The 24,496-nt window shown below is 33.3% G+C and overlaps 2 protein-coding genes across 2 annotated transcripts; one reads left to right on the plus strand and one right to left on the minus strand.

The window, feature by feature from the left end:
• Nucleotides 1–7,292: 7,292 nt before the first annotated feature.
• Nucleotides 7,293–10,930, plus strand: LOC109180175 (peptidyl-prolyl cis-trans isomerase CYP22). The gene is made up of 7 exons (XM_019329662.1): nucleotides 7,293–7,624; nucleotides 8,050–8,073; nucleotides 8,555–8,642; nucleotides 8,833–8,925; nucleotides 9,214–9,246; nucleotides 10,418–10,474; nucleotides 10,620–10,930. Exons 1-7 carry the CDS (start codon nucleotides 7,428–7,430, stop codon nucleotides 10,728–10,730), a joined length of 603 nt encoding a protein of 200 aa, XP_019185207.1. The 5' UTR covers nucleotides 7,293–7,427; the 3' UTR covers nucleotides 10,731–10,930.
• LOC109180165 lies at nucleotides 10,887–24,390 on the minus strand. Its single transcript, XM_019329650.1, has 26 exons — nucleotides 24,051–24,390; nucleotides 23,714–23,889; nucleotides 23,525–23,589; nucleotides 22,990–23,320; nucleotides 21,831–21,897; nucleotides 21,579–21,732; nucleotides 20,402–20,569; nucleotides 20,082–20,192; nucleotides 19,531–19,740; nucleotides 19,072–19,173; nucleotides 17,968–18,198; nucleotides 17,440–17,514; nucleotides 17,226–17,306; nucleotides 16,249–16,434; nucleotides 16,002–16,157; nucleotides 15,054–15,146; nucleotides 14,178–14,249; nucleotides 13,602–13,719; nucleotides 13,128–13,306; nucleotides 12,962–13,046; nucleotides 12,563–12,664; nucleotides 12,373–12,479; nucleotides 11,755–11,832; nucleotides 11,579–11,674; nucleotides 11,302–11,397; nucleotides 10,887–11,182 (listed from the first exon to the last, which is right to left on the minus strand). The coding sequence occupies exons 1-26, from the start codon at nucleotides 24,056–24,058 to the stop codon at nucleotides 11,012–11,014; spliced, it is 3,318 nt and encodes a 1,105-aa protein (XP_019185195.1). The 5' UTR covers nucleotides 24,059–24,390; the 3' UTR covers nucleotides 10,887–11,011.
• Nucleotides 24,391–24,496: the final 106 nt, after the last annotated feature.

Consider the following 24,496-nt stretch of genomic DNA (forward strand, 5'->3'; position numbering starts at 1 on the left):
GTTCCTAAACTAAACAACAAATTTCAATTAAATCTTTGGACTTATAAAACAAGTGCAATTAAGATTTTTAGCATGTTATTATTATGTAATATATGTTGTCATGTGACTTTTTTTTTTTATGTAATTTGATGTAAGTTTATTTTTAGAATTGATGTGGAAGTGTAATAATAATTTGATATTGATATTTAAAATTGAAAATTAAAATATATATATATATATATATATATATATATATATATATATATATATATATATATGGCTTCTATCGCAATCGAAGACAAAGCATTTTATCTTCATCTTTACTCGAATTAATACAACAAACTCATCTTTGTTTAATTCGGACAACTTTTTTAACCCATTTTTTGTTTTAAAACATTAAATATAAAAATTATATTGTATTTATTTATTTTTTTTGACAACATTTGTTTATTTATTATTTATTATTAATTCTTCCAATTATTTATTATTAATTATTATTATTACTAGTAGTAGTAGTATTAGATGACTACTGCTACCACACAACAGTATTAGAACTACATAACTCATCGCCAAATCACTTAAAAATCACATGACATGTCCAAAAAGTGTCTAGTTGCATTTTTTTACAAGTCCAAAAAGTTCACTTTTTTTTAGTTCATAGACCTAATTACAATGTTGCTAGTAGTTCAAAAGCCTATTTAACTATTTTTTTAAAATTTATTTTAAAATAATTTTCACTTCTGATACTCAAGTTATATGATAGTTCATTATTACCCTATAACTAATAAATTAAAAGTGCAATCTTTTCTATCTTATATTTTAATAACTTTTTTGAACCGTGTTGTTTATTATGTGTGTATACAAAATTAAATATCATGTAAGAATAATTACTGTAAAAAATAAAAATAAACCTAAACCGTTTATTTTAAATAGTTGACAAATAAGATATATAATTAAATGAAAAAATGTGATTGCGTTTTTGTAAATATATAGAACTTCTATTGCATCATTATGATTAAAAAAAACGTCATTTTAGGAGAAACAACATCGATCTTTTGGGAGAAAAACAACACACTATTTTTTTCCAATATACATAAATTTGAATAAAAGATGTGGTAATATTTTAATAAATATGTAGGAGTTTTTTTTCTTTTCTTTTTTCGCACCATGTTAGAGAAAACGTGCATTGTTTTAGCGTATATAAATACGCATAAATAGATCGGAAAATGTTAAAATCGCATTGTTTTGGATAAATACACATTATTTGTTACTTGTGTTGTTTTATATTATTATTAAATACATATTGTTTGAAGAGTAATTCTACATATACTTTCAATTTTTACTCCTTATGATTTGGCATGCTTTGATTGCTCAATTTAATAGGGGGCCATGATGTTTATCTAATCCTTTTTTTTTTTTTTCCTTCAATCAAATTTGAACACAAATGAGAATAAAATTTAGGCATTAATTTTTGGGAGTCCATGAAAAATTTTTATTGTTTGAATCAAAATTGGCATCAATTTGGCCTAAAAATAAGCATGGGGAGATCAAAAATTTGAACACGTCACTTTGGGATAAATACACATAATACAAACTTCTATTTTTATTTTATTTTTTTGAAAGGACAAACTTCTATTTATTTACAAAAATGTAATCACATTTTTTGAATGCTAAAATCTCCATATGTTGTTCATTATTTGAGATGAACAACTAAAATTTATTTTCATTTCTCACACCATATACCATTCTAATGGGATTTCTTTACACACACATATATATAGTTATAATTTTAAACATTGTACCATTTGTATTTATTTAAATATAAAGTACAAGTACATGCATGTATATTTCTCAAGAAATAAGAAATAATATCTTAAAGTATAGTTCTTTTTAAAATGTATAAATGAAACAAATTCGAAGAATACTAACTTGTTAAAACCTTAATTTGTTTAATGTTTCAATATATGCATGTTTAATATGTTTAACTACAATAAACTTATTATTGAATAATACATCAACACCTTCACCAAACATATTTGCCAACAAACTTGTTGATGATATAAATAAATAAATATATATATATATATATATATATATATATATATATATATATATATATATATATATATATTAATGATGAAGGGAATCCATAACTATTATTTGATGGTTACACCATAACTATAGTGTGTTTCCCGTGACCTAGCTCTGACATCAGTTGTTAGGATTAAGCGCCTACAACTACGCCAAAAGTTATAGCTAATAGTGAAGACGCAAATTTATTTCTTTATAGACCGCTATCACATTTTTCGAGAAGTATGGTGCTAGACTTGGCCCTTCACTGGCCTCTGTCCAACAATCTCGTAGCCACTAATTGATGAATTTGGCTCTTTATCAGGCTCCGTTCAACAACATTTAGATACGAAAGTCATGTTTCACCCACTCGATCATTATTTTTAAAAAGGGTAACAATTGTTTAGTAAAGCAGCCTTTGATTAATTGATATAAAGTTTATCTTTTAAAAGTAGTGGAGTAGTTATGGTGGGGTTAATCTTTGGTTGTTAACTAGTTTGGTGGTATTAAACTAATTATTCAATTCTTAAACCAGAAATTATGTTAATTGTTTAGTCTTTATTGCTTGATTGCTTCATTGTTTCAATCATTTGGCAACCTAACTTATCTTCTACTGCTTGCTTCTTCTTCTTTTTTTCTTTTTTTCCCCCCTTTATTAAAGCCATATACACTACTGGGGTATGGTCCAACCAAGTTGGATCCTCTGCATAATGGCAGCCTTATTTTAATTGTTATTGATGGTGCATAGTTGACGTGAAAAGGAAATGATGAAATTTGTTTATGTTATCGTAAAGAATTTTTAATATTACAATAGTCAAATATGCTAAGAGATAGGACCGGAATCCCTATGGCTCATTGTGTGTTTTGAATTATAATTTGGAGCTTAGGTGCTTTCCTTTATTACCCACCCCTTTTCTCCAAAAAAAAAAAAAAAAAAAAATGCTAGGTATTTACTTTGTAATGTTTATTGATCTATTTATGGTACATGATAATTGCATTGCCCACAATTAGATGGTTGATTGACAATTAAAGCATGTGTCCCCACTATTCAGATATGACCATTATGATTAATAAGATGTCTCTAATATTCTTATAAATGCAACATACTTAATATTCCTTTTTTCGGGTTGGGTGATTAAGTTGGACTAATACCAACAATGTGTTTGGTAAATAGTTGTTAGTTGTAGAGATGTCAATACGGGTTGGGCCAAAGCCTAACGGGCCACAGGCCTAGGCGGGGTGGGACTGGGTTTTACTAGCCCATATCGCCCTGCCCTTGGCCCACGGGCTAGGCGGCCCCTGCCACACCACCCCCCATTTTTTTGTTCTTAACTCTCAATCTATTAGTTTGTTATTTTGTTAAGTTTTACCATTTGTATACTTTAAAAATAATTAAAATAATTTGTTACATAACTAACATAAGACATAGTTCATAAAAAATTAGGCATTACATAATACATAATAATAATTATAAAGTCCATAGTTATAGTTATTACTTATTAGGTTATAGTTAGATTTTATAATATATATATATACACACACACACACGAAACTGAAACTGATAGAAAATTCAAATTTTTTTTACCTAGATTTTGAAAATTTTTGGGAGCATTTGGTAAGTAATTTTGATACAAATTTTGTCGTAAATGAAGTTCACCAAGTCTAGAACATAGACAAAAATTTTCATATCAAATCCAATGCCTAGAAGTAATTTTCTAGAATTTTCCCCTTAAACTGCTCCAGATAGAATTTTTATGGACAACACACTGTCAATAACTTAATAGAATTTTTTGTGATTACTGGAACATGTTTCCAACCCAAACTTTTTATTTATATCAAGTTATATAAGTAAAGGTTCTCAAAAACAAATCAACCAAAAAGGAGTCCAAGAAGTATTTTTCCAATTTTATTTTTCCAAATGCTCCAATTTTTTTTTCAGATAGTAAAATTATATATATATATATATATATATATATATATATATATATATATATATATATATATATATATATATATATATACTAGCATTTTGTATACGCGATGCGCGAAAATTTATGCTCAATATTAAAACATTAATAAATATAAATAATTAAAAATTATAATTTGAATTATATATACACACAACTAATATATGTATTTTGTACACACACATATATAATTTATCATTCATAGAAATTTAATTAAAATATAATTAAGCATTAAATTAATATATAATAATGATTTTAATAAAATAATAATTAAAAATAAGAAAAGATATGATAGAGATAGGTGTATGGTAATAATGATGTGTTATCAATGTTAGAATTAAAAACTAACGGTGTTATAACGGTGTAAGGGTAATTTTGTCTAATAACATTGAAATGTACAACATTTAAAATAAAATGTACACATTTATTTGCATACAAAAAGAGGGACATAAATCAAGGATATAACCTTAATTGAGGCTTATTATGTATTTAGATTAGATAAAAGTGGCGAGCTGCGGGTCCACCCTGCCAAGCTCGCGTGCCTAGGTAGGGCAAGTCAAAAAAGCCCCCTCCTTGGCGAGTTGTTATTTTCGAAACCCACTGCAAGACGGGTTGGCCTGATGGGCAAAATCCGTTTTGACGACTCTATTTAGATGATAGTTGTTAGCTAATTGAGTTAGTGGGTTTGACTAGTTGATAACATTAGTTGATTGTAGAAATATGTTTGGTAAAATAGTTGTTAGTTGATCACTGATTACATGTAAAATGACTTTTTCATAAAGATGCTTTGAGCAACTATTTCAATTTTAGCATTTTGGAACAATAAGTCTTTACAAAAAATGCCAAGGACCTTGTGGTCCAATGACACCAAGTTGCTCCCTCATAAGGGAGGTTAATTAATCAAACATTTATATTGGTTGTTTAACCAAGTCAAACAGGTAATTATGGTCAAATAAGTTAAAAATGACTGATAAGCTAACTATGTTACCAAACATGGCCAATATGATTTGTTTAGACTTCAAGATTAAATTGTAATACATGTAGATCGAGCTAAAGCATCTAAATATAATCGTGATAATCTATTTAGATTTGTCCAGCTCTATTATCCCATCAACTCATCAAGTAATATAACTTTTTAAAAAATATTATTATGTACTTAATCTTTATCCACATATAATATAAAATATAAATATAAAGAATTGTAACACTTAAAGATAAAATGTTGTTTAATACAAATGTCTACACCATCAATAAAGTGGAATATAATATGACTTCACTTTTGGAAATGCTTGGTAAGAGGGTGATGGATTGTATAAATCAGGATGCAATGATAAATGATTAATGGAGTTATTTTGGTATTAGGCTTACAACCTTGAGTACAATGAGCAATGCATGTCAAATTAGATAATCATGAATGTTTGTAAAGATTGTTGGGAATTCACATGTACACCTATTATAATCATTAATGCTTATTTATGCCAATTATGTAACAACCTACAAAAATAGTTAACATATTGTTTATTATGTTTAAATAGTTTAGAACCTTATTTGGTTATTAGTTGATCTACTAAAATTGGGTGAATTTGACGATTTTAATAGTTTGACTTGATGGAAAGTATTTGATTAAAAATTTTTTTTATTTAGAGGGTAGTTATCAAAATTTCAAGAATTGAAACACTATTAGGACGTACATTTATATATCAACATATTCTTTTTTTATTTTCAAATTTCATTTTTGCCCTTTACTGGTTGGAGTCTTGGATTTGCCTAACAACTTCAATAAGCACCGTTGAGGAGCACTCATAGATTAACTTAGAGCAATTCCATCAAACTTTTTTTTGAAGGTTTTTGAAGATTTTTATGTTTAGCTGGATGTGAAGGGTGAGAGGAGAGAGAAAATTTTAAACTCAGTAAAATTAAATTTTTTGTATGGTCTATTGTTGGGAGAAAAAAAAAAAAGAGAAATTGTCGCACTAGTTGCGCATTGGGTGCATTGTTGCACCCAACTAGACTCGTAAATGTGACTTATTTTATTTTTATTTTGTTGTCATATATATATTTTTCTTTTTTCCCCTTATTTTTCATCTCCTCTCTTCACTCTATTTCTTATTCGGCTCAGAAAAAGCATCTAACAATTTTAACTATTAGAAGTGTTCTTATAAGTTCGTTTAGATTTAGATAAAAATATATTTAGTACAAATAACTAAAAAAAAAAAAACAATTGAAACATTATTATATGAAAGGATCAGTGGATCACCCTTGTGTGAGACCGTCTCACAAATCCTTATACGTGAGAAGAGTCGAATCAACATGAAAATGTAATACTAATTAGAAATAAATAAATTGTTACTTATAAGCGAAAATGTAATACTTTTACATTTTTGATGTAAAAGTATTACATTTTACATTATAAGTAATGTTGACAATGTTGTTACTAAGTGAAAATGTAATACTTTGAATCAAAATATAAACGAGTTAATACCCACAATCGTCCTCGACTATAGTGGTTTTTCTCAATTTCGTCCTAAACGACTTTGGTGACCTAATATCGTCCCAGACTTTTGTGTTTCGCTCAATTTAGTCCCAGACTTTTGTGTTTTTGCTCAATTTAGTCCCTCATTTGTTATTCTGTCTATTTGGTGTTAAATAAATAGACAATTCAGTAATTTTAATATTGGCATCTATTTACTCAGACATGTGAACTGCGAAATCCCATTTTTTTTTACGAATTACTCCTAAAACTGCGAATATAAAATTTGATTTGCAGGTCCGGGAGTAATTCTGGGTGTAATTCGTACAAGAAAGATGAATTTTGCATTTCACAAGTTGAAAGTAAAGAGAGATCAATATTGACATTACTGAATTGTCCATTTATTTAACACCAATTTGACGGAATAACAAATGCAGGACTAAATTGAACGAAACACAAAAGTCTGGGACGATATTAGGTCACCAAAGTCGTTTAGGACGAAATTGAGAAAAACCACTATAGTCGAGGACGATTTTGGGTATTAACTCAAATATAAACGTATTACACTTTCTTATTATATAAATTAATAAATATTTTATTTATTACTCCGTATTAGTATTATATCTTCTAGTATAAGTATTACTTTTATCTGGACAAAGATTTGTGAGATGTTTATACACAAATTTTTGCATATGGGATAATGAACAAAAAAAAAAAAAAGAAAAAGGGAGGTGGTGGAAAAAGAAAAAATTTATTAAAAAAAAAAAAAAGAAAAAAGAAAAAAGAAGGAATCAATGTAGCGTAGTCGGAGTGGCGCAGGGAATGGTGCATTCTCGAAGATATTTGGTACAAATGGCATTTTCGTTAAAGTCGTTGTCTCGTCGGTCTTCGCCGTTGGGTTTTATCTCAGAGCGATCAGTTGATTACGCGGCTGCGAACTGATGGCGTCTGGCGGCGGAGCTGGAAATGCGGGAGGAGGAGCGGCGGCGCTCGGGGCAGGAGTTGAGTGGCACCTAAGGCCGCAAGTCCCGAAGAATCCTGTTGTCTTCTTCGACATAACCATCGGGAACATCCCTGCTGGTCGTATCAAGATGGAGCTCTTCGCCGACATTGCTCCCAAATCCGCCGAAAACTTCAGGTATAACTCGATCTAAAACCCTAACTAAACCCCCGCCCGCGACTGTAATGGAAAACACTACTACCGAAGCTCCCACTCGCAACTCTGATTTCATATTCACTACTCAAATTTCATCGTCTCGTTTCCTTGCTCCGTAGTTTGCAGCTTTTGCTTACGTCGTGAGATTAGATTTGCTGCGTGAATGAATGTTGGTAGGGATTGGCAGACTAGCAGAGCAACAACATCATTTGCTTGCTTGTTTTACTTTGTTAGTGTTAGAAGGTTGCATTTTGGTTCTAGACTTAATTCAGCGTTTAAGAAGACTATGTAATAATTGAAAGAGCATAAGTATTCCGTAAAAGACTGTGTTTCGTGTTCTATTGTTCTTTTGGTGTGAACAAATTCTAGTCTAAACCTCTAATTGAGTTTTTATGTTTTTGTTTCAGGCAGCTATGCACTGGCGAGTTTAGGTCAGTGACTCAGTAAATGCACTTGATTTAAGCTCCACCTCCATTCTCCCCTACAGTTTGAGATTTATGCTCTTGCAAGGCTTGAATAGTAGTTCTGGGGCTACTACTAGCAAAATTTCTTAATTCTTAATGTGTGTTCAGATGTTTTGAATATCAGTGGTCTTCTGCAAAACTGACTGGCCCAAACATCAGCATGATGAAAATCATAGAATGCATTATCTTGGAAGGAAAATTTTATTGGAAGAATAAACAATTTTCCAAATATTTTCTTTTGGTCAGAGCCATAGGAAAAGCATGGGTGTGAGATGTGCCAAAATGTTAATGATATGCAAAATGATGCATGGCTGAAAATGCTGGACCATAAGTCATTTTGAATCATTGATTACAAATCAGAAAATGCATAATCATCTCAAATTTATTTGCTTACGTAGTATTATTTTTGTGTCTGTTCACATATCAACTTGTGATCTGAAATTTACAGGAAAGCAGGAATTCCGCAAGGGTTTAAAAACTCTCAGTTTCATAGGGTGATCAAGGATTTTATGATTCAAGGTGGTGATTTTCTGAAGGTGGGTCTTCCTCTCTGTCTCTCTTATGTACACAAATAATCAAATGTCCATATCAAGTTTTTTGAAACTAGCTTGTTCACTGTCATCTAAAAAAATACCTGCATACTGATATTGTACTTTGATATTTTGTAAAGCAGTTTATTCAATTGGCATCATTGTTTCTTACCTCTTTGTGGTTGATACTCTGTAGAATGATGGAAGTGGATGTGTATCCATATATGGAAGTAAGTTCGAGGATGAAAACTTCATTGCAAAGCACACTGGTCCAGGTTTATTATCCATGGTATGGCAAGTAGCCTTAAATTTTGTAAAACTAGTAATTTTTATAACTTGGATATGTGGTATAGACACTTGCTTTGATCTTATGACAACACAATTTAAGGCTACACACAACTACACAAGCTTTAGACCTTTATTTTGTTCCTATAATCCTATCTGAGTTTTAAATGCAAAAAAAGCTTACAGCTGGTGGATCTTTATTGTGCCATTTTGATGATTTCTTTCGGATGTCTGGTTATTTAAGTTTTCTATCATTGATGGAATTGTACTGATAATTCGTATATTTTGACAGGCAAATAGTGGGCCAAATACGAATGGATGTCAGGTATGTGTCTTGAATGGCCAGTTCTTTGAGTCATTAAGTATCAACTTCAAGTCTGAACCTTTTGCCACTTAAAGCAACATGGTAGTTAGGCACAAAAGGCTTCCTTTGGTACATATTTTAAGTCTGTGGGGTTCATTTCATCAAACTCAAAGTTTAGGACATTTATTCTCCATACGATTTTCCTGTGTTATTATTCATAAACATCATTTGAAATCACTACTAAGATGTATGTGGGAGATGACTAGATGAGTGGGTTAGGGAGGCTAAAAAAACAGGCATGTCTTGATTTGTTATAAAACTACAGGTTGGACTATGAATCAGGACTATGTGCATGGTTGCAAAAATCGCGCCTTGGCGCTAGGCGCCCGGCCGCCGCCGCGAAGAAGGCCGGAATCGGCCTCCTCCGCGGCCGGCCGGCTAGGCGGTCTAGGCGGCCGCCTAGACTGCCTAGCCGGCTGAACCGGCGCTTTATTTATTTTATTTTATTTTTTATTTTTTATTTTTTATTATTTATTTATTTTTTTTTTTTGCGTTTTAAATTGCGAAAAGTTCGGGAAGGCATAACTTTTGACTCGGTTGTATCTTTTGGACAAGATCTATCCACCGCAAACAGCCGAAGGCGGTTTGGTCCACTAATTTCTCAAAAAAATGCTTCTTTAGCTCTTAATTTTAGTTTTTTATGTATTTAGATGGTTTAAACAATCTTTTGAACACTTTTACAACCACTTTCGTAAATAGTTTCTAAGAAATAACTATGGAAACCTTATGTTTTATTACTAAATTTTTAATTTTTAATTTTATTTTTAATTAAAAAAAATTTTAAAAAATTTAAAAAATCGGCGCCTAGGCACCCCCTTGCTGCCTAGGGGGCGCCTAACGTGTTTTGCAACATTGACTATGTGTTTTGAAGCAAACAGCCCCTACTGTCAATTCCAGCACCGTTGGTTTTCATTGGCAATGTCTTGTTTATTGAATATGTTATGCTTAGGAACTCCTAGGTGCATATTAAACGCATAAAATTAGTTACGGATGTCATGATTGAAGTCATGTTCTCGTGTGTACTGCCTTGGCAAGATTCATTCTTCTGTTCAATTTAACAGGACCTGTGCTTGAAAGTTACTCATTCAGTCGGTTGTTTCTAATTCAACCAATTGCATGTTTCGCCTTGCAGTTCTTCGTCACCTGTGCAAAATGTGACTGGCTTGATAACAAACACGTTGTCTTTGGGGTATGTTGTCATTTTCATTATCAATAATTATAAGAACCATACAATGTGGTTCTTGTTTGTTTTTTTTCCCTGGTTTGCTTTATGGCCTAGATATGATTCTTCTGTATAGAGTAATCTCTTATTTACTTATTTCATTGTCACACAGCGAGTACTTGGAGATGGTCTTTTAGTGGTGAGGAAGATTGAGAATGTGGCAACTGGACCTAACAACAGACCAAAACTGCCATGTGTTATTGCTGAATGTGGGGAGATGTAACACAATTTGTCCAACTTTTCAATCACAAATTCATACTGGTTGTTAGCAGCACTTGATTGCAGGAGCAATTAGAGTAATCTGTCAAGATGTAAGGAGTATAACATGAGAGAGGATAGCTGTTTGATATACAATTACAATGTTGCATTATGTGAAGCCCAACTTCATTAAAATCGTAATGAAGACTATATACTTTTTTTTTTTCCTGGAAAATTTGCCAAATTGAATATTTCTGCCATTCAAAAGAATGTTACAAGGGTATTTTTACAGCACAAATTGTGACACTATGCAGATTTTGGGATTTTAAATTGCTTCTTCACAAATTGAGAAGCCTCAGAATCACCCCTATGACACAATATCCTAAGTAAGGTCTTCGTATCCGCGCCCAGTTTACTCCTCCCACCCTGCATTTCTACCTCGCTTGCAGATTTCAAATCCTCAATCAATTCCCTAGTCTGCAATCAATTAAGTACAAGTAAATGAGGGAAAGCAATGCTCTGTGGAGAATCTGCCCAAATTTTTTCTTTGAATCTGTGTCCAATTCAATCTTTTTAAAGCAGTTGGAAAGACTAACCTCATAACCATGCAACTTTACCACTTCCCGAAGATGTGCCACTTGATTTTCAACGACTCCACGAGGAAGCCCATCCCCTCCAGAGATGTAAAATTCCTGCAAGAAAGACGAACAAAACTTTATATGTACACAATGTGAAGAATGAATATCCCTATTTGAGTTCTTCCCGTGATATTCGCTTGATATTATAATCCAAAGATTCCTATTCTAACACAGTTTGAGCTTGCTTCTTTTAATATGCATGACAAAATGGGATTTCAGATTTGCAGCAGAATACCTTCAAAATTTCTAAGTCCTCTTCCAATAGCTTTGCATCACTGGGATAGAATATGCGTGATGGGCCTCCATCTAATATGACCCTAAGTAAACCATCCTGTGGTAGTTGATCATCTTAAAAGGTTAGATACACGATGTTATAATTAGGTTGAAAAAAAAGGTCAAGATAACACAGACCAGCGATGCTTGAAGGAGCCCAGTTACAACGCGATCTCTGAGTGGCTCCATTATAACACCACATAATTCAGAGAGAACCTGCATGGGAAAGCTTTAGTTAACCACCTATCCTTGAAAAAGAAGAAGATTGTTCAAAAACTCTATACAAGCTCACAACTCTGATCAATGCATCATGTATATCAGATATGATCATTAGATTTAGGTATTTGTATAAGATGCATACATCATCTGACACAGGCTCCCCACCAAGGGTTTGGCTAATGCATAAGATGTCCATGTGTTAAAATCTTTTTAACTTCTATATCAGAATGGGTATTTTTGTTTATGTGCTGATAGGAACAGCCATGTTTCACTTCAACCAGGAAGAGGATATATATATATATATATATATATATATATATGTATGCTGAAAGTGGACAGTGTGCTCCACATGGCTGTTCCTATCAGCACATCCAAAGTGGATGAATGTGTGTACCCAAGATGTTTATTTCCATCGGCCTCAGGTGCTGAGGAGTATGGAAAGCTATATCCAGACATTCATCCATTTTCAGCGTTGCTAACTCACTGAAATTATAAATCATTACATAAAATATTACGACAAAAGAAGCCCATCCATACCGCGTCTAGTGTATCCATCAGTGCCTCAAACCTAGACTGGGCAGCAGTGGGTTTGTATAGATTGTCGATGAATGGTTCTCTTAAATCCCAGAAAATAATTTTAGTTCCTGTGGGACATAATAAAAACAAATGAATTTGATTATAAAAGTGCAGAAATTTGCCATACAAAAGAAAACAGAATTTTTCTCACCAGTGAACTCACAGATCTGGTCAATAGCAGCGTTGATATCTTTTCTACTGCCATCAAATGTATTCTTCTGCACAGAACTCTTTGTAACATCTGTAGATTTCTCTGAAGACAAACGGAAACAGAGCACGAAAATTGAATGAAATTCATTCAGTGGTAAATTGCAACAGTCAAAGACAAAAATTCCATCTGATTTAAAATGAATCTCAACATATGTGCTAATGTAACAGCTATAGCTAAATATGCTTGAGGTCAGAAATAAAGCTTTTTAAGAGCTCATGTAAACTTTTGAATTTAGTATGAAATAAGAGGAAGTTAATATTCCACTGTAGGGAAAATAAACAAAGCCCAAATAAATTGGTTACAAACTAATTTTATGAACCAAATGAAAAAGACACTCACTTGTGGTAATCTTATCGTGTGGCTTTATCTTCGACCATTGCTCCCAAATGCTATCTTCCAACTTAGTCAGTTGGCTGATAGCATACTGTTAAAAGATAAATGCTTGTTCAGGAAATAAAATGATCAACAAAGATTAAAAAGTTGGTAAGATAGTAGTTGAACTCACATGAAGTGTATTCAATTGAATGCAGAGTGTTGATGTTGCCAGAATGTTAACATCACTAAACTTTCTGCTCTCTGACAACTTTGAATCCCTTAATTCCTTCTTCACAAATGCCTTAATTCCATGTTCCCTTGAGTATCTTGTAAGAATAGGAATAGGCGGAACAATATCTTCCTTATTCGCTGTCATGGAATAGCAGGAAGCTCACCATAGACGAAAACGAAGTGCATATAGAAAATGATAATAACTGTGTAGTTGTCTTGAAACATGATTTAGATATGTAAAACTCACAAGATAACATTCAAACAAAATCAAAAGTTGCAAAGACAAATGATACCGAGTAAAAGAAATCAGAAAATTAGGCACTTTCGTGTTGGTCTTGAGCAATTTGTGATATTAAAATTGCATTGTTGAAAAAGGTCTTGTGGACAAAGATGACATACAACATAAGAAGAAATTCTGCTTCTACATACATACCCAGCTTGCTAACAACATGTTGTGCATACAATTGAAATGCATTGTCAATTCCACGGATGAGGCTATTCAGCTCTGCTGATCTCATTGGTACTCTAAGAGCAAACAATTGATCAACCGTCTGCAATAGGAAAATAATTAATCCTGTTAGTAACTGTACTTTCTGGTAGTGTTTCTGAATTCTTGAAGAATATTAATGAGCAACAATGCTGAAAGCCTGAAACGGTCAGACCATGACCACAAAGCAACTGACATTTCAAAAGTAAAATTCTGCAATACATTGTACTTACAAAGTGCAACTAGTTATACCTTTAAGTGATCTCTACTGCCATAAATTAAGGAAAACAAGCAAATATGAAATACCTTTCCTTTTTCAATGACGAAGTTTGAAGTATCTATTAGCATTTGTGACACCATACACTAAAAGAACTTTTACCTTGTTGATATTCACTTCTATATGCAAAGTAATATGATCTGCTCATGATATTTCTAATTACTACTGATGAAAGAAATTCATTGCAGATGGCAGAGAAAAAAAAAAGATTAAAGACTTAAGAAATACAAGAAACAAATTCTAACCTCTTCAACTATCCTGTACACTTCAATAATGGAGCTTCCATATCTTTGCTGAGGTGACACTGGCACCCAGTCCTGGAAATTAAAGTACCAACATTAATTTGTGCAGGATAATAAGATATTGGGGACAAAGAACTAGAAGATCATACACAGAAGAGGCAAAAGGTTGAAGTACCACCCTCATGTTAAATTAATACGAGTAACACATAAAATAGAATATGGTGCAACAAGTATTCCATATTGATACACACATAATGCATTTATAACATAAATTCTTTATTCACATTTCACCAACTTGTAGTGTTCTGAAGTTTAGAAAAACTCTGACGGTGCACGCTTTCACCAACTTGTAGTCTCTTCTAAGAGATCAAAATCATAAAATTCGTAGGTAAAACTAAGAAGCAGAATTTCCATAATAAGGTGAGAATTTGATTTGACATTATAGAATGTGGCACATGAACTTAATCAATCGATTTTTTTTTCAAACATTACTCCTAACGTCTCATTTTATTTGTCTTACTTCACTTTCCAATGGTCAACTGATCCTAACTGTAACTAAATTTTGAGACATTTTTAATATTTTTAGATCTCATTTCTTAAGGCACACTTTTTTGTTTTTTGTTTTTTTTGACATTTTTATGTTGTTTTACAATATCTAAATTTACTTCTTCAAATATTAAATTATTAATACCAAACTTAGTCATTAGTAGGAAAAAAGAGCAGTTAATAGGACACATAATTGGGATGGAGGGAGTATCATACATTAGTCAGAAATTAAGTAAATACTCTTAAGAAATGCAGTGGTGAAAATCAAGTTGACCCTACAAGCAAATAAATGGAAATAAGTACATAAATAAACAAAATAAATTAAGTCACAACCTCCTGCTGCACAGCTCGCTCAACCCAACTTAAGATCCTTCCAAGTTGCGAATTCACCCATCTTAGCACCAATGTACTAGATATAGTTTCAATCTGAAATAGAATAGAAAATATTAAATTGTTGAACTTAGTACTTTTAGCAAGATATAAAGACAGATTCATAGATATAATCAGTAAAAGCACATTTGCCTATTTTTTAAGGGAAAATACTTGATAGCAAAAGAAAACTACAATACTTAATTTAAAGCATATTAGAGAGCTTTGTATGAATCCCACACAAACAAATTGAAAACCTACTAGTTGTATGCTCCTCTCTTTAAGCAAGCAGAATTTGTTTGCTGTTTTTTAATAGGTAATATTTTACTAAACACCAAACCTTCATTTATAGAAATATAGTTACAAATAAAACCTTAATTTTTAACCCATTTACAGTCATGGGGGATGGAGGTGGGGGTGGGTTTGGGGATAAGAACATAGAAGAGAAAAATATAAAACTGTATAAGACTGAAGATAATGAACGTAGTGCTAAGGACCAAATAAATGTGAAGTTTGCATTTATTGGATCTCTAATCATTTCCTATAGAATCCCAGGTGAGTTGGTATTCTAATCGATAAAAATATTCCACTGCTATACAACTAAACTCAAGCCTTACCCCATCAACAAGGATCAGCCGTTTCCAGTATTCAACTATTCATATATACATTTTAATATAAATCTAATCTAATAAAAGAGAACCCAAAAATGGAAAAGTAGTGTCCACCAATTGTCATCACTCTGCAGCCCAGGTTCAATTTGAACCAAAGAATTTTATGAAAGCAATTCAATTACTACCCTCTTAGAAAACCTAAAAGGTACAAAGCAAGTCAGATATCACCATCCTAGAGTAAACAAAAACTTTCTTGCATGCTTACATGTAAGAGCAAATGAAAGACAGGAAACATTCTCACCTTGTACAAATTCAGTTTTCTACAGTATGCATCTGCAGCTCCCTCTTCACAAGTCTGAACAATGATTTCAATGATGTACTGCTCAAGACTGTCAGCAGCAGGAAATACAGCTACAATGTCTTCACTAAGATGCTCAGCACTATCAAGAAATGGCTTCTGAAAAATTCACATCATATCAGAAATTACCACATACAATTCAAAATCACAAATGATTGTTTAACAACACATGAATCAACAATCAGCTTACCAGTTTAACACCGTATAGCTTGTGAACTAGAGACGCCGAAACAGCAGCTGCATTGTGATGCCTCTGTATTAAAATAGGCATGTAAATGGTTCTATCTTTCTGCAAAAGTTTCTTTGTCTGTTCTGCAAGTAATGCCAAGGGATGCTCATGTGTTGCATCTGACAATGTCTCCACATCTTGCAGCATCTGTAGATAGAAAGAAAATTCAAGCTCACATGAAGAATATCCAGAATCAGTCTAAGAAAATATCACTCTACTTCAGAGAAAGGGAAAGATAGATCTAAGTATGACTTGTTTGATATGGATTTATTTACACTTGGATATGGTTAATGATAACTGATAAGGTAATTTAGGTATTCTCCAAAATTGTAGATACTTGATAGTAAGAACACTCATTATGTTTAACTTTGAATATGAATGCCTTTAAACTTGAAATGGGATAATAATAACGTTATTTGGGTTTTCCCCCAACTTCTAGATACTTGGTAGTTTTTTTTTCCATTTTATAAGAAATAGTAGATCTCCTGTTTGTCCAATTTGTAGATACTTGATAGTTTTATTTTCCAACTTGTAGATCTTCTATAATAATAAGGTTATTGGGTTTCCCCCCAACTTCTAGATACTTGGACACTTGGTAGTTTGAAGAAGAAGAAGAAGAATAGATGACTTGATAGTAAGAAAAGCTAATTACTTTATAGTTCAGTTAAAGACTGTTACCAAACATAATGTGAAGTAATGATATTGACATGTTCAAGAAAAGAATAACTAAAATGAATGCTTCACAAAAATAGTACGCTATCCCAGAGATAAGAAGAATCTCCTCACAATGTTTAATTAACTATGATTATCAGTTAAAACTTATAAAGTTGGATAGGCCAATTTTTTTAATAGAAGCAAAATGGGAATTAGTTTCTTTGATAAACAAACAGCCAACTGTTTTGCTTTGGAATTTGCAAAAAGTGTATTCAACAAATTACCCTCGCGAATGCATATTTTGTTGAAGATGATATGTAAAACTCTATCTGCTCTGAATCAGTGTCGGGTATAGCCTGCATTGCCTTCAAAAAGAAATGCCAGATGTGCAACTTCATTAATAAAAGCTTAGTTTCTATGTACAATGCCAATAAAACCAATAGTAATACTGTATTTTTGCCACTCAGGAGGAAGAGGGAGGGGGCAAATAATATGTACCAATCCAGGTTCTTCTAGAAGCAGCCTTCGAGCAAGTATTGCAACTACCACAGTAGCTTCCATCAATGCCGAACCCTTTAAGGGAACAGAGAAATGTGAGTATACTTTCTTATTAAAAATGAAAAAGAAGAATTATGGGACTACTACACATGCTTGATTTAAAATCCAGTACAAATGAATTACAAAGGTGAATAGTTAAAGATAATGTAACCTATACACATGCAATACAGCATTTTGTATCCGTATTCCAGCTTTATAACACCCTATTGGTCAATTGCAACTTTGTTGGGAGCCATTTTATTACATTAGTATTCTTACATAAGAACTTGCTCTCTATGTTGAGGCAGATAATAAAGTAATGTGTTCCACGGTGCAAATAAATTACTAAGATCCTTGCTTGTTAAAATATAAATGGGATAAATGAAAAATATGCTATGTCAATGTATAAAATATCTCCTGCACTGTATAAATTAACTTGTTTTGATTAGTGTGAAAGCATAGAACTTGAAGTTTATATGTCTAACAAACCTCAGCATAACAGAGATGGTAGTCTTCCAACTGCTTATCAGCCCATTTTTTAACAGGTAGTAAGAAAGACTGTAAGAAAGATAGTTCCTGATATCCCTTCTCACTTTCAATTCTGCTTTGCAAGCTCTTCAAGTGTATTCTCTCCTGTGGTCCTCGTTGTTCCTTCAATGGTATTTTCTTTAACTGCTCAATGGCATGCAGGAGGATTCCTTGCTCACTAGTGATGACAAACTGTAGAAATATAATGAAGCTATAATGAAACAAAGGCTCCAAATAAGAGCATAACTTGTAGAATTGGTCAATAACCCCCCTAGAAAACAAACAAAATTAAATATAAATCACAAAAAAAAAAAAACAAAACAAAAAACAAAACAAAAAACAAAAAAAAAAAAAACAAATTGAGCATAGATAGATCTGATTAACATTATTAAAAGGCACAATATTGGATACATGATAACAAGTAATAACATTTAGCACAAACATCACATAATTAGAAGTGGCAAAAAAGGGAAAAAATAAAAACAAAAAACACACATTACTAGGTAGTAGGTACCCTAATGTAGTGAGAGATATCTATTCAAGGTTGAAGATTTGCATCTTTCTATCTTCCTCCCAATATATAATAATTCTCTCAACACAATTAGAAAAATTGAAAGCACATAACACTACAAAACATCTGTTGGTAAAATAGTTAAGAGGACACATGGGTTTGAATCATGCACATTACCACATAATCAAAATATTTCCACATGTTTCGCTCATTGAAAAGTATTCAGCCCACATGTGAGGGGGCATGTTGAGGTTAAATACAAAAAAATAAATGTACATCATCGGTATCTAGCTTAAACTTTTAGTTGAGGTGGATGCATCATTCAATAATAAGAAACTCCCATTGTAACATATGCATGTCAAAAGGATCTTATCCTCAATGTGACAAACAGACTAAAATTTAGTTGTTGGTCAGAAAATGTATAACCAATACAATCAACAGATTCCATCCAAAACCCTTATACATAAACCTTATGCAGTAATGACTAAGCACCCATGCATAACAAGTGTAATCAATCCAAGGGCAACTAAAAAACCTTTGCTCCTTTTGTTTACCTGACGACACAAGACCCATGCATAACAAGTGTAGTGAATTGTCTCCGTGATTCCCAAAATACGCCAGGTTGACTTAAAAAGCTCTAGAATTTCTTCAACTTCCTGTAAATAATAATAACCACAATAACAACAACAATATTGATGACAGAAGAGTTGCATAGTCTATAGCATCACACACACTGAAAACAATAAATTTTAGAAACTGAAACCAGTGTAAACATTTCAAGCAGTGGAAAATAAAAAAGAAAGAAATTAGAAACCGGAACCAATACTAATCGATGTTCTGCTCCTATTGCCATTTCAATGTTCCATATTGCTTTTTGTCAGTTACAACATATTATTAGACAAATAGATACAGAGTGACTCTACACATATGACATTCATATCTCAAAAGAGAAGACTTACAGTAAAACCCACAACTGCTCACAATATCTTCACCTATAATGAGGTATAACTAACCTCAGTGAGCTTTCCCTCATCCAAAACATCGAAGATGCTGAGAAGTAGTTTCTCATACAGTTTGACATTAAGGTGATAACCATCAGCCCAATGACATACTTCACCAGTTAAGTCACCTCGAGCTGGCCGCTCTGCCAGTGGAATAGCAACTTCTCTTAGAGATCTTAAACACTCAGACCGTTGAAGATCTGCAGCAGGAGGTGGAAGAGACTGAAAGAAAGAAACAAGTTAAGTCGGATCATAGAATGAGATTATAAACAACTGGTGTAGCATCATATGTGAGCATCTTTCTCGTGCATCAATCGAATTGAACTTTTCATCTTTTTTTTTTTTTGGTTTTAGGCTCACAGTGCATTGATTCCATTACTTTCTTTGATGTTAGCTTTTATAGTTATAGAAATCTCTCAAATGAGAGGCATTTAAGAAGGAAACAGTTAGGAAGAACTGAATCAAAGATGTATCTTGTAAAGCTTTTACGGAGAAGTTGAACTAATGCCTGAATAAATATCCAGATTGTAAATAACACAAACAAAAGATAAATAAATACAAACCTCAGATTCCTCAATCTTAGCCAGAAGAGCTCTTAACTCATTGGCTTTTCGCCCAGATTCCCCAAATCCCACAGCAGGGTGATTGACAAGCCCCTCCTCCAACATGTTTAACTGAACTAACACAAAATAAATAACATATGACATGTGTTTAAGCATTATATGAAGTTTCAGTATTTTAAAATTGCACTCACTATTTCCAGCATACCATTCCCTATTGCTGAAAAGGAAAAAGGAAACCAGAAAGCAAAGAGGGGAAGAAAAAGGAGGACAGTTAAGTGTGTATAGACCAGCACATATACATGAAAGAAGAGATATCTCACCTGTCTCTTTTGCCACTTTATATATGCCTTCTTGTCAGAAAATTGTGTGCGTGAAATGCAACATAATAGTTCCAACGGAATCAACAGTGTGTCCATTCTTTTTCCCACTTTACCCACCATAGCATTAAGAAGACCTTCCCTTGTTCTAATATCCATTGCCTCCGAAATCTGGTACCCATGAGAATAGGTGAGACCCAATATATGGAAAAGTTAATACAAATCATATGTGCTCTGATACTAGTCCCAGCATAGATGTAGAAAATACATGGATAAGCAATAACTAGCATACAAATCTTCCACTCTCTACATCTTACTTATGCTGAAAAATGTTACCAAGCTTTCAAAAAATTATGTCTAACCTTTGATCTAATTGAAAACATTTACAACTACATAATGCAATGTCCAGCCTCATCCATATTCGCATACTTTTTCATAGCCACCATATGTAGGAAGTGACACCTCTCAAGCCCCACAGCTATTCCATCCCTCAGAAAACCATGGAAAATTTACTAGTCCTTGCATTGAAGGATACAAGTAGCTTACTTTCTTAGGGTGCATACAAGAGAGCAATTAGAGCAATGGTGGTGAGAGTAGAGCTATCTAACCACTCCAATTGCATTGCTCCCACCGAACCTTTACCCCTTTAATTGAAATTTATGCGATTGGAGTCGTAGACTGCTCTAATCACTCTAACTGTAACTCATCCAAACAGCTTTTCAAAGAGCCGTTGAAGCAGTTCCAATTGCACAAACCACTTTCCCAAATGCATAATTTGCTTACTTTCTTAGGGTGTATTTGGAAGAGGCTAAATTTTAGCAGTTAAAATGCTAACAATAAGATTAGAGCAATCCAACTCTCCAATTGCATCACTCTAACCAAAGCCTTACCCTTCCAATTGAAATTTCTATGATTGGAGTGGTGGAACACTCTAATCAATTCAACCACAACTTATCCAAACGGATTTTTGAAGAGCGGTTGGAGCCATCCAATGCTCCAATCACTATCCCAAATGCACCCTTAATCAGGATGGGATGCCCACATCTTCCGCTAGATCTGCCTATGCTCTATAAAATGACACTTGGGTGGGCCACTTTTGCATTATTGAAAGGTACCCAATTTTAATCCCATGTTAAAATCCAGGAAAAAAATATACTTGAAACAGATATTAATAGTCTACCTCCATTTGGACGCGCATGGTCTCCAATAGAGAAACCAATCCATGTGAACGCTGAGACCGTGCTGCACCATGTTCGCTTTTACTCCGCCCAAGCTTCTGCATCAGTTTAGACTTTCTGTCCTTTTTCTTCTCCTTTGATGGTACAATGAGGCCCCTACTCACAAAAACATCAAAATATAATTCTTGAAAACTCTACTAATCGAAATTGGAGTAGAGAAGTAAGCCAAAACCCACACACGCAATGAACAGTACCCTGAAGCTCCAGCAGCAGCTAGGAGGATTTCATATGCAGTTTCTCTAAGGTCATCATCACTAATACCTGGGAGAAAACAAAGAAATTAAACTTCCAAAACTTAAGGGATAACAGGCTTTACTCGAAATTAGATGACACCACCAGTCAGAAGGATGACAAATGACTTTATTAGAGTTGCAATTAAGTATGGTAGTAAAATCAAATACGAATTGGAAGGCAGCAATCAAGTGAAGAATCCAACTGATAGACAACATACAAAAAAAAAACAAAAAAAACACACACACGCACAAAAAAAAACAAATATAGTTCATCCCTGTTACAGAGAAAGAATAATAGTATGTTGATGTTTGTCAAGGAACAAGTACAATGCCAAAGGTATACACAGGTCACACCCACTAGGGTTAAGGTTCCCATTCAACAATCTCTAAAAGTCTCATATAATTATGGAAAATAACTTAATGAGGAAAACAATAAGATACCATGAACCCCTGTCCCTTATGTATGAAGCAATTGAAAATGGAAATCCATTATCCCAAGTATAGACATTTGTTCTTAGGTTCATTACAATGTTTCCTCAAACAAGCTATATAATAAAGCAGGGTAATATCATGAGCCTAAAATTCTCAAAATGGCTAAAATAGAAATTTAGAAATTTATTCAATACAATTTGTTTGTCTTGCATCTCTAAGTGATTAGAAGATTACTTCATTTAACTCATGGTCCAAGGTGCCCAGAAACTAGGCTCTCATAGTCATTTGAATAAGTTTAAGTTCAAGGTATGAAAGAGTAAGATCACATCTGTAAGTATTTCTAGTTTTGAAGTCATAACTCTTAAGGACAGTAGTGAGAATATTTATCCTGCAACCTACAGCAAAAGAAGGAGTTCAAGTGATTGGTGGACTTTTGAGATTAATGCCGGGAGTCCATTACGTTAGCAATATAGTTACCATTGCTCTTGAGCCATGTATTTTAACTTCCAATTGTTTGTAAATACTGCACAATTTGCTAAGTAGTTTTTAGGATAGAGTGATTTAAATGTGAAAGGTTACAGGTTATTATTTGGTCTTTTTCTATTCCTCCCTGTATTGAACATTTGATTTAATGAAGTTTGGTTCTTTGTTTTTTTTTAAAAAAAAATTGTGAAAGGTTACAGGTTACCTGTTGCAAATGAAGGCAGTCCTGGCACAAGATCAGTGGCATCATTTAGAACTCTTCTAGAATACCTATGACTATCAACTTCATCTAGATCATCAAAATCATCAATGTCATCTACTGTTAACTCTCGAACTTGACTGGTAAGGGATTGGCTTTTTGATAGGGGAGATTGTTCTTCAACTGACATGGAATCAAGGGGCTCTTCAGTTGAAAGAGTTGGTAAAATTGGTAGGGGTGTCGCAACAGGAACAGGTGGAGGTGCCCTCCTCGGAGGTGAACCTGATGATTCAGGATTTGTAGCCAAAAAGAATTCGGTGGTGGCACCTGCATTGTTCTTTAAGAACAAAAGCAATAACAAAAAGAATGGGAAGGATTAAGGGCTATAAAGAAAAATATTAGAATGCAGAGTATCAATAAAGAAAGATTACTAAATGGAGAATCTCAGCTTGCCACACTGGGGATCAATGTACAACCGTAATAATCTCTAATAGCAGAATATCAATAAAGAAAGATTACTAAATGGAGAATCTCAGCTTACCACACTGGGGAACAATGTACTATCATGATAATCTCTAATAGCCTCCGCGAGTTCAAGCATTCCACCTACATTAATAATGAGGCTTTCTATTTCAGTTAAAGAATGTGAATCCAATCCAAATCCTCTCTTAAATCCATCTGATTGAGCAATGTGAACAAAATCTCTAATAAATTCATCTGATCTACATACCTTTCTTAATACAATTGAGAACATAGTCAACGCTGACCTGATCAAGATCCACATCATCCAAAGAAACAGCACCCGGAGGCATTACCACCTTCTTAACTAAGCTACCGGAGAGCATGAAATTCAAAAGCACTCGCCTATCTCGTCTATATCTTTGCACAAGCTCAACCCCGTTCTCCCTGCAAACACACACACATTTCCGACAAATAAGATATGAATACACTTCAATATTCAGAAATTAATTCATCTGACTACTTCAAAATTCATCGATTTCACTTCGAACAGAAATGACAGCAAAGAAACTATCAACTTAGATCTAACGTAAAAGAGAGACGCTTACTCTTCCATGGCGAGCTCAGACAACAATCTTGAGTTTCAGTGGATTGGAACTCGGGAGTGAATTAAGCGGAGCAGAATGTGAAGACTGAATTTGTGTGAATTGAGCTTTGAATCTAATCCAGAGCTTGGGATTTGGGGTTTACTTTACGAGAACTGCCGTGACTGAATAGTTTGAACAGTTTCTCTCTCTTTCTATATACTATATCTAATAGCCTTGCATGATAGATATGGGAGGGGGTAGTTACGTAACTTTGAACCGTAAGGTGAGTTGGCGAAACTCTTGCTAAAGAAAGAGAATGAGAATGACGGCGGCAGAGGGGGAGATTTGCGCGCCGGAGCGGCGAACCCGCAGACTTTTTTGTTTTCTACTTTTCATTTGGGGTTATTTTTGTCATTAAATTAAATGCGTTTTTCCCCCTTTGAATAATAAAAATAATAAGTTTTTTT

Source organism: Ipomoea nil, unplaced genomic scaffold (assembly GCF_001879475.1).
Source record: "Ipomoea nil cultivar Tokyo-kokei standard unplaced genomic scaffold, Asagao_1.1 scaffold0188, whole genome shotgun sequence".
Taxonomy (NCBI): domain Eukaryota; kingdom Viridiplantae; phylum Streptophyta; class Magnoliopsida; order Solanales; family Convolvulaceae; genus Ipomoea; species Ipomoea nil.

Coding starts and splice junctions, on each gene's coding strand:
- LOC109180175 (XM_019329662.1), top strand. CDS start 7,428: ATGGCGTCTGGCGGCGGAGCTGGAAATGCGGGAGGAGGAGCGGCGGCG. Junction 8,643..8,832: donor AAGGTGGTGATTTTCTGAAG/GTGGGTCTTCCT, acceptor GATACTCTGTAG/AATGATGGAAGTGGATGTGT. Junction 9,247..10,417: donor CAAATACGAATGGATGTCAG/GTATGTGTCTTG, acceptor TTCGCCTTGCAG/TTCTTCGTCACCTGTGCAAA.
- LOC109180165 (XM_019329650.1), bottom strand. Junction 17,515..17,967: donor ACCATCTCTGTTATGCTGAG/GTTTGTTAGACA, acceptor GTTCCCTTAAAG/GGTTCGGCATTGATGGAAGC. Junction 15,147..16,001: donor GAAAACTGAATTTGTACAAG/GTGAGAATGTTT, acceptor ATTCTATTTCAG/ATTGAAACTATATCTAGTAC.